Here is a 10,048-nt window from a genome sequence, read left to right on the forward strand (position 1 = left end):
GGGAGCAGGGGAGGGTTTGCTCTCCGTGGTCTTCGCCCCTCGGTCTCCGTGCGGTGGTTTCCGCTTTGCTCTCCAGGAGAAGCGGCAGCGTGCCCCCGCAGGTTCTTGAGACATCCCAGCTTGTATGCAGTGACCGTTGAACCTTTGAGAGGAGAATAAAGGCACAGCAGTTGTGTGCAGATGCAAACGCTGCCAGAAACGCAGCCGGCATGGGTAAGGGTCAGGCCGTTTCCACCGTTCTGCTTTACGCAAGCTGACCCCCTGAGATGAGAGAACGGGAGTAGGGGTCTCCGAAGGCTGAGGTCTGGCTGGGGGTGCGCTTAAGCCTTGCCCCTGTCGGGAGAGTTGGCAGGGGGTTTCCGTGCCGTACTCTTCACCGAGCTGTCTGGCGGTCGCTGACTCAGTCTCCCCGAGCCAAAAGCCGTCTGTCTCTAGTTTTGGTTTCTATAAATTTCAGAGGCTATTTTTTGCCACCTCTACCTTTCTGTGTGAGCGAAAACCAGCAAGCTCCTCTCTTCCTTGCTTTGTTTGGGAGACGTGGGCAATTTAGCAAATATAGGATGTACTGATGGGCAGTACCTAAAAGCAAGCGTGCAGCCAAAATAAACATCGTTAGGATGTGAATTCTCCTTAGGTGTGGGACAGAGTGATGGGCTAATCAGACTGGGGGGCTGAGTTGTGGGAAGAGGTATGTGCACCAAACAGGTCATAAACAAGTTGTGCTGCTGTTAGTGAGACATGTAATTTTTTTAAATTCTAGGTTAGCTTTAAGCTGCTTCAGGCTTCTTTTGGAGAAGGTACACAAGCAGTTCAGTGATATGCGTGGCCCTTAAAGGTCCCTGATCAGTAAGGTATTGACACGGGTTTCCTGGCACTGCAGGCTCAGTTAATTACTCTGCTTCCTGAAACTTCTGCTGCAAGATGGAGATGGATTTAGGGCTGTTCTGTTTATTCTGAAACAGAGCTCCCAGAACGCACAGGCTGATTCTTGTGTTGCTTGTAATAGGCTTTAAAAGTCCTCAGCTTGAAAAGTACAGCAGAAATGGACAGTATTAAGTAAGGTGGTATTCGACATGGCATCCACGGGACACATCCTGTAGCAGGGCAGGGGCAGCGCAGACAGTTTCGTTTGAGACATCTGTGTCCTGCAGAGCCGGGGTGTGTGCTGTGGGTTGGTTTCTCTTCTTTCCCAAACACCCGACATGCACAGAGCTGAGCGCTCCCACCCTTTACTTTCAGGCATCTCCCAGGCAAGCTGCAGGGTTGAGTTGTGATTTGTGGGGCAGTAAGGCCTGTGGAGTTTGTCCAGTTCTCTTAAACTACTGCTGTGCTGCTTAGAAAATGACCATCTGTAATTGCAGCCTATGCCTTGACTTTTAGGGACTTGGGATGCAAAACCAAGAGGCAAAGTCAAAGATCTGCTCTTTTTGTGCTTTTTAAAAGAAATGTGAATGTGAGCGTTGTGCGTGCAGTGGTCTCGGCTCAGCTGTTCAGGTGCGTGTTGGATTCCTGGGAGGCGGGAGGTACGTCCTGGCTCTCCTCTAAACCTTAACTGGGGCAGCAGCGCTTTCTCTCTGCACTCTGCGTGGAACGGATAACATGTTCTAGGCTGACACCAAAAGGGAATTTTTCTTTCGAGCCTAACCCCAAGTAATCCTCGAAGTCTTGTTGACTTCATGGGTTGAAAGACTGACTTGGAAGTCAGCCCTTCTTTGCTTAGTTTGGGGCTACTCAGAGGCATCTGATTCTGGCACTGGTGGCCAGTTGAATGTTGATGAGAGCAGCGCACATCTGAAACCCGTAGCTGTGGCATCCCGTGTAGCCCAGGCTCTCTTCTCATCTCTCCTGTCTCTCCCCATTCCTGGTGTCTGTGCCCCAGAGTGAACCCCTCTTTTTGGCACAGCGGCCACGCGAATCGACTGCTGTGGCTCTGCTGGCACGGTGGCCAGTGCGGCAGAGATGACACGTGCTGGCATGGGGTGGATGTGGCTGTCCCCGGCCGGCACAGCTGCAGCCTGGGCTAAAGAAGGCTGAGGCTGCCAGTGGTGGTGAGGATAATGGAGTGTGTCTTATGGCAACGTGGCCTTCTGCCTGCCAGTGTGGTGTCCGGTGAGCACGGCCGGAGGACCGCAGCGGGGCTGAGTGCAGGGCAAGATCCGCTGCAGGGGAAGAACTGGAGGCAGTGCTGAGGGTGGGGGGGGCTGTGTCCCACGGGGAAACTCTGACGGGAGGAGGAAGAGAAGGCCAGGGTGAGGTGAGGTGAGGCTGGCAGCAGGAGTGGAAATGTTGGGTTGAATCTCCAGCCCTGGTTCTCTTGGATGCCTTGTGCTTCTCAGCACCAGCTCAGGGACAGGCAGGGATTGTAGCTGAAGTGGTGCGTCTTGTCTACCCCGAGCATCCCCCGCGTGGCAGGCTGGAGTACCAAGTCCTGTTGTCTGGCCACCTCGTTCTGCCAGGGCCCTTCAACGGTGCTGTGGGACCAGCAGAGACACCTTTGGTGGGGATGGCGGAGGGCAGTCGTCACAGCCTTGGGTAGAAGCCCTGGAGGTGGCTGCTGAGCCTGGGCGACCGTAGCCTGGCAGCAGAGTGGCAGTGGGCACTGCTGCCGGCTGCCTGCGCGGGTGCAGCAGGTTGGGGGTGGTTTTGTCCTTGAGGGAACTTCTCAGAAGCTGCACCTCAGTTTGTCTTTGAATTGGAGGCAGAGACAAAAGCTGTGTGATCTCGTTTCAGTGGAATGCTGGGGGATTCATTAGCTCATAGCTGTTCAGAGGTGCAAACTGAGAGCTGGTTGTTCACAGCGCATTGGGGCCTGAATCTCATCCCGAACTGCATCTTTCCTTACCTGCCAAAGTTTTTCTGCTACTACACAGATGGATGTGTTTTCAGCAAAGGTTTCCACGTGGAAGATTTAAAAAAATAAAATAAAAAGTAACTCCAAGCTTGGAATCATGCTGCCAGGGAGAAAGTTTACAAGGAAGCAGCCTGATAAACAAGGAAAGTCAGTGAGTTGCAAAGAGGTGAAATTCTACAGTGTGGCAACAATTCCGAGCTTGTCAGAGCTTCGCACTGGTCTCAGCCACCTCAGGCTCACTACAGGATCTTCGTTTTTACAGGCAGCCTCAGGAAGCTAGGCTGGACTGAAAAAGTAACGGAATTATGTGAAACTTGTCTGAGTCACTGACCCTGCATCTCCACTAGTTCTTTCAGGGCACTGCTTGTGAAGGAGGACAGAGAAGGCTGCAGCTGAGAGAGGAGATCTGCCCTTTCTGGTCACCACGAATTTCAGATCTCCTCCCCTAGCCTCTCCCAGTCTTTTGTGCTTTCCGTGCTAATCCATCCAGTGCAGCGTAAACTGACAGAGGCAGCAGCTGGAAACCCTGCTCTGAAAGCTGCTCTGAATGCCTCAGGATCAGCAGCAGCATGCACATGAAAACCGTGCTCATCCTCCTCGTTCTGGCTTTAGCCACGATATTTGCTTTAGTCTGCGTGTTGCTGACCAGAGGAAGGGCCCCCGGCACCTGCCAGCCCCAGCCCCCGGAGCAGGAGGACACCGATGATGGCCAGAGCCTGGTGTTTGCCGATCTGACACCCGAAGAGATGGCGCAAGTGGTGCGGTACCTGCGGGGAAACCTCGGGGTGCCGCTGGTTGACGCCTCGCGTGCGAAGCCCTCCGACAACTGCATCGCCTCCGTCGACGTGCAGGTTCCCCCCAAGGCAGAGGTGCTGCGGTTCCTGGATGGTGGGGGGGCTCGCCCCCCGCGGGAGGCGCTGGCTGTGCTGTACTTTGGGAACCAGCCAGGCCCCAACGTCACCGAGTACGTGGTGGGTCCGCTGCCGACGCCGGTGTATCACCGGGATGTCACGGTGCAGAAGTACGGGGGGAAGGTGCCGTACCACCGCAGACCAACGCTGGCTGTTGAATACAAACAGATTGGAGCATTTTTAAAAAGTCAAGTGTTCCCCACAGCTCCATCTTTCATGCGTCAAGTAATGGAGTATGATGGAGCCAGTCTAGCAGCCCTGACAGCTGCTCCCCGCGGATTCCAGTCTGGAGATCGGATCACCTGGTTCGTTTTGTTTCAGAACGTGAGTGGGTTCTTTGTGCACCCGGTGGGGTTGGAAGTGCTGGTGGACCACAGCAGCCTGGACATCGCCCGGTGGGCGGTGAGCAGGGTCTTCTACAACGGGCAGTACTACAGGGACATGGTTCAGCTGGAGAGCGCCTACGTGCAGGGTCGCATCAGCGTGGAGAAGGTGAGGAAAGCGCCACGGGATGGGGACTTCTCGTCCATGAAGCCCCGAGCACCGTCGGCTGCGCTGTTCCCTCTCCAGGACGGGCGGTTGGGATGAGCGTGAACACGGGCCTGCGTCTGTTTGACATCCGACACAAGGGGGAGAGGGTTGCCTATGAAATCAGCATCCAAGAGGCGTTGTCAGTGTATGGCTCCAACTGCCCTGGAGGGATGTCCACGAGGTACATGGATGGCAGCTTTGGCATCGGGCGCTACACCTCTCCCTTGGTGCGAGGGGTCGACTGCCCCTATTTAGCAACGTACCTGGATGTGCACTACCTTGCTCATTCCCAGGTCTCCAGAATTAGTAAAAATGCCCTCTGCATCTTTGAGCAGAACCTGGGCTCCCCTCTGCGTCGCCACTACTCCAACTTGCAGTCGCTCTACTACGGGGGGCTGGTCAACTCTGCTCTGGTCGTTCGCTCTATTGCAACTGTGGGCAACTATGACTACGTGTGGGACTTCATCTTCTACCAGAACGGGGCCATCGAAGGCAAGGTCCAGGCCACGGGGTACGCGAGCTCGTCCTTCCTCCACGGGGACGGTCTGAGATACGGCAATAGGGTTTGGGAGCACACGCTGGGTACGGTACACACCCATTCTGTCAACTACAAAGTGGACTTGGATGTGGGAGGTAGGTCTGGGTCTTCCTTTAATGTCTGTGTTATACCAGTAAACCCCAGAGCTTTGGGAGGATTTTCTCCTAGTTTGTAGAATCCCTCATAACTGACATCAGAACTCTGCTTTTTCTCTCTCCTAACCTCTTCTTTCATTGCAAAATTATTTTTCTATGTATAAAATAGTCTGTGAAGGTCACGGAGTTGAAGGCAGTGTGAATTGTCTGGGAGCTCTGTGTTCAGCCCAGGGAAAGTATGAAAGGTAGCAGCTGAAAAATGTTTGTGTTTCCTTGAGGCCTCACGTCTGGCACCGTGCGTGTTGCCGTAGGCATGGCCAGGCAGACAGGGAGACACAGCCCTGTCTGCAGGGCTGGAGGTGTCAGCCTGCTCTTGCTGCTCCTGATGCTGGTCCCGGTGCTCCTTGTAACCTGGGAAAGCGCTTTTTGTATCTCAAGTGCGCAGCGTAAAGCAGGGCAGCCGGACTGGTGCTGTACAGGGCTGAGCTGGTGCAGCTCTATCCCCGCTCCTCTTTTGAGGAAACTCTTGTAAGCTGGATGCTGAGTCTTGGGCTACAAAGCCGCTGCAGTGAGCCAGTGAACTCCCCTGCTCCTGCACAGAGTCACGGTTTTTGGCAGCGGATCCCTGCGGAGGGTTATTTGAGTCCAGGAAGGACTGAGCGGCGCGGTGCAGGCATCCACCCAGGAGGCAGAAGGATGCTCATCCTGAAAGGACAGCTTTGCTTCCCCGCAAAGGCCGTTCCAGTAACTGCAGCCGGGGAGGTGCAAGGGCAGCGGTGGTGCTGGGAGCATGGACTGGCAGCATTGCACAGAATCCCAGAACAGTCGGGGTTGGAAGGTCCCTCTGGAGCTCCCCCATCCCACCCCCTGCCAGAGCAGGGGCACCTCCAGCAGTGGCACAGGACGGCGTCCAGGCGGGTTTGGGATGGCTCCAGAGGGGGAGACTCCCCCACCTCTCTGGGCAGCCTCTGCCACTGCTCTGCCGCCCTCACAGCAGAGAAGGCCCTCCTCAGCTTCAGATGGAACTGCCCATGGTCACCTTTGTGCCCGTTCCCTCTTGTCCTGTCACGGGGCACCGCTGAAACAGACTGTTCCCATCCCCCGGCACCCTCCCTTTCAGTATTTATAAGTGTTGATAAGATCCCCCCTCAGTCTTCTCCAGACTACAAAGACCCAAGTGCCTCAACCTTTCCTCGTAAGAAAGGCGCTCCGATCCCCTGATCATCTTTGTAGCGCTAAAGTTAGGTGTCTGTTATTGAGACCTGCTCCCGTAAAAAATAGGGGAAAACTGTTTTACATCTGCACAGGACCAAAGAGATGGCTGTTAGGCAGTGCACTGCACCTGTACCAGCCCGAGGAGAAACGCAGCTCCAGTAACCTGTGCTGTCCCCTGGATTGTGGGGGGTCAACGGAGAACTACGTACGTCAAGCTGCAGCGGACTCCAGTGCAAGTGCTCAGTCCCGGCACGCGTCCTCTCTTGCGCCTGCCTGCCACGCAGTGGTTTGTGTGGACTTGAAAGGTGCTGCTGCTGTCATCGTGGTCGAAAACAGGGCTGATACTGGTTCCCTTCCTGTAAGCAAGGCTTGAAAACACACTAAAATGCCGTTCCTGCGTGGTGCAAGGTCCTTTTCTGTGGCTGCTGCCCCTCGGTTCCCTGCTCTGTTTGCAGCCCCTGAGCTCTGGCTGCTGCAAAATGCTCTTGAGAAGAGTTGTGCAAAATCCCAGACTTACTCCCCGCAGTGAGGGAGGGGAGCCCTGTCCCGAGCAGCAGGGCTCGGTGCCGCGCGGGGTGCTGGAGGGGCACCCGGCAGGGTCCCCCCTGTTCGAGCGCGGGGAAGGCAAAAGTGCAGCACAGCAAAAATGGGTCATCTCCCACACAGGTTTCTTGGATCCTGGTCGGAGGCTGGTGTGGGGTCTGCAGGGAAAAAAAGGGTAATTATTCCCTGGCTGGAAGTGAGAATGAAAACATAAGTTCCTAAATTAACATGATCACAAGAGCGGCAAATTGATCCAGTGCTGTAGTGGTTTCAGCCCCTGCCCACCCCTCCTGCCAGTGCCTCAAACGGTCTCTGCCAGAAGAGTGCGAAGTGGACCGCGATCTCTGGAAAGTGGCTGTCAGTGATGTACCACCGCCGCCTCGCGCCGGGCTGGGCGCAGCAGGGTCAGCCTTGCAGGAGCTGGTGGCCGTGCAGGAGCAGCCGCCTCACTCCACGGTGGGGTGGTCGCTGCCCCGAAGGGCTTCTCGCTGCGCTCCTCACCAGGGAAGGTCCATGGCGTGGTCAGGAGTACTGATCAGTTTCCTGACAGTAATCACTTCTGTCCATGACAGCTCTTGTCCGAGGATGGCGTCTGCTGGCGTGGGGTTGGGATGGCCGAATGGGGACAGATGTGTCCTGTTCATCGTCCTGCAGCCTCTGCTCCTGGTGCAGCCACTCCAGGCACTGCGTGGCGCTTGCCGTTGCTGCCAGGGGTTTGGCGAGCGCTGCTCGTTCTCACCAGGGAGCTTCCCCCCATCTCAGCCAGTCTGCCCACAGCTAGAGCTCTGCTGGAGCTGCTGGGTCCCTTCCCTTGGGGTTGGGAGGGACTGGGAGGCGGCAGAGAGTGGCGACGGGGAGAAGAGGCACGTGGAGGTGCTGGAGCCGGCAGGTCGTGGGCTCTCCCGGAGCGCCAGCCTGGACCGGCCCTTCAGGGGCGCGGGGCTGGTCCCGGGGCGACGGGGTGCGGCAGCAGTGCAGCCGGCCGAGCCTGTCCCCGTGGCATCGCTGCGCTCCCACATCAGACGGGACGGGGTGTCCGGGGAGATGCTGGGCGAAGCAAAGGCCCCTTGGGCAGACCGAGGCCGGGGCTCTTCCTGGTGTCACCCTGCAGCGGAGAAACCCATCAGTATCTCGGGGAGTGAGTCAGGCGCCGGCTCCCCGGCTGGCTCCCTCGCTGTGTCTGGGGTGGGGAGGGAACAGGCTGAACTGGACGGGACCTGTGATCTGTTCTCGGAGCCCATGCAAGCTCCAGGCGCCCTCCCCGCCTCGCAAGCGACGCCTTTACACCCACAGTTGGCAAATGAGTTAAGAGCCCTGTCTGCAGGTGAGGGACATGTTCCGGAGCCTGCCGCCGAACCCCACGCGCTGTTTCTGCACTCGGAGAGATGAACCCCAGACTTCCCTACGTTCTCCTGGTTGGTGCTGCAGTGATAATCTTCATTCTTTCCTGCATGCTGCTGAGCAGGGGGAGGCAATCACCCAGCTGCGAATCCCAGCCCCACATCCTGGAGAAGACGGGGTCCACGAGCCAGAGCCTGGTGTTTGCCGATCTGACACCCGAAGAGATGGCGCAAGTGGTGCGGTACCTGCGGGGAAACCTCGGGGTGCCGCTGGTTGACGCCTCGCGTGCGAAGCCCTCCGACAACTGCATCGCCTCCGTCGACGTGCAGGTTCCCCCCAAGGCAGAGGTGCTGCGGTTCCTGGATGGTGGGGGGGCTCGCCCCCCGCGGGAGGCGCTGGCTGTGCTGTACTTTGGGAACCAGCCAGACCCCAACGTCACCGAGTACGTGGTGGGTCCGCTGCCGACGCCGGTGTATCACCGGGATGTCACGGTGCAGAAGTACGGGGGGAAGGTGCCGTACCACCGCAGACCAACGCTGGCTGTTGAATACAAACAGATTGGAGCATTTTTAAAAAGTCAAGTGTTCCCCACAGCTCCATCTTTCATGCGTCAAGTAATGGAGTATGATGGAGCCAGTCTAGCAGCCCTGACAGCTGCTCCCCGCGGATTCCAGTCTGGAGATCGGATCACCTGGTTCGTTTTGTTTCAGAACGTGAGTGGGTTCTTTGTGCACCCGGTGGGGTTGGAAGTGCTGGTGGACCACAGCAGCCTGGACATCGCCCGGTGGGCGGTGAGCAGGGTCTTCTACAACGGGCAGTACTACAGGGACATGGTTCAGCTGGAGACCGCCTACGTGCAGGGTCGCATCAGCGTGGAGAAGGTGAGGAAAGCGCCACGGGATGGGGACTTCTCGTCCATGAAGCCCCGAGCACCGTCGGCTGCGCTGTTCCCTCTCCAGGACGGGCGGAGCTTTGCCTTTGGGATGAGCGTGAACACGGGCCTGCGTCTGTTTGACATCCGACACAAGGGGGAGAGGGTTGCCTATGAAATCAGCATCCAAGAGGCGTTGTCAGTGTATGGCTCCAACTGCCCTGGAGGGATGTCCACGAGGTACATGGATGGCAGCTTTGGCATCGGGCGCTCCCCCTCTCCCTTGGTGCGAGGGGTCGACTGTCCGTACTTGGCCACCTATGTCGACACACACTCTTTGTCTGAGACCCTGAGCCGCAGCAAGAGAAAGGCTTCCCTCTGCATCTTTGAGCAGAACCTGGGCTCCCCTCTGCGTCGCCACTACTCCAACTTGCAGTCACTCTATTACGGTGGGCTGGTCAACTCTGCTCTCGTCGTTCGGTCCATTACGACCGTGGGCAACCACGACTACGTGTGGGACTTCATCTTCTACCAGAACGGGGCCATCGAAGGCAAGGTCCAGGCCACGGGGTATGCGAGCTCGTCCTTCCTCCATGGGGATGGTCTGAGATACGGCAATAGGGTTCGGGAGCACACGCTGGGTACGATACGCACCCATTCTGTCAACTACAAAGTGGACTTGGATGTGGGAGGTAGGTCTGGGTTCTGTCTCTCTTCTGTGCCCTCCTTGAGCACTTTTAGACTCCCCAAACTTGGCAGTTTTTGATCCTTATGCAGTTTTTTTCTTTCCATGTGTGTGGTAGGGTGGTGTGCTGACACAGAGCTGTCTCCCTTCTGTTTTTAGAGCAGTGAGAAGCTGTTGTGGCACAGGGAGAGTTTCCCCCTCTGTCCTGAGCAGTGTCCCCTAAGAGATGTGCAGATCTGCAGCTTCCCGGGCTGGTAACGCCGGGCTGCCGTGTGCCCGGCGCCTGCCCTAATGGGAAGGGGTCCTTCCCCTCCTGCCCGGGCGGGCGGACCCGGCCTCGACGCCTCCGGGGCTCTGCAGAATTTGAGGTTTTTCCCTCTGCGCCCTCCCCCTCTCCTGAGCCCCAAATTATAGTCGGAGTCGCTCAGGCTGTTTTGTTGGGATGTGGTTTCCAGCTCACATTCCTG

At 57.1% G+C, this 10,048-nt stretch overlaps 2 protein-coding genes across 2 annotated transcripts in view; both read left to right on the top strand.

Moving 5' to 3' along the window:
- Positions 1-3,420: 3,420 nt before the first annotated feature.
- LOC104295748 (membrane primary amine oxidase-like) lies at positions 3,421-8,073 on the top strand. Its single transcript, XM_009895569.1, has 4 exons — positions 3,421-4,265; positions 4,304-4,926; positions 7,004-7,140; positions 7,462-8,073. Exons 1-4 carry the CDS (start codon positions 3,421-3,423, stop codon positions 8,071-8,073), a joined length of 2,217 nt encoding a protein of 738 aa, XP_009893871.1.
- Positions 8,070-10,048, top strand: part of LOC104295846 (membrane primary amine oxidase-like) — a 4,800-nt gene continuing 2,821 nt past the window's right edge. Inside the window, exons 1-2 of the mRNA XM_009895683.1 lie at positions 8,070-8,906; positions 8,985-9,588. Of these exons, the coding sequence (XP_009893985.1) occupies positions 8,070-8,906; positions 8,985-9,588 (1,441 nt within the window). The remainder of the gene's footprint in view (positions 8,907-8,984; positions 9,589-10,048) is intronic.

Source organism: Charadrius vociferus, unplaced genomic scaffold, assembly GCF_000708025.1.
Source record: "Charadrius vociferus isolate BGI_N301 unplaced genomic scaffold, ASM70802v2 scaffold730, whole genome shotgun sequence".
In the NCBI taxonomy this organism is placed as follows: domain Eukaryota; kingdom Metazoa; phylum Chordata; class Aves; order Charadriiformes; family Charadriidae; genus Charadrius; species Charadrius vociferus.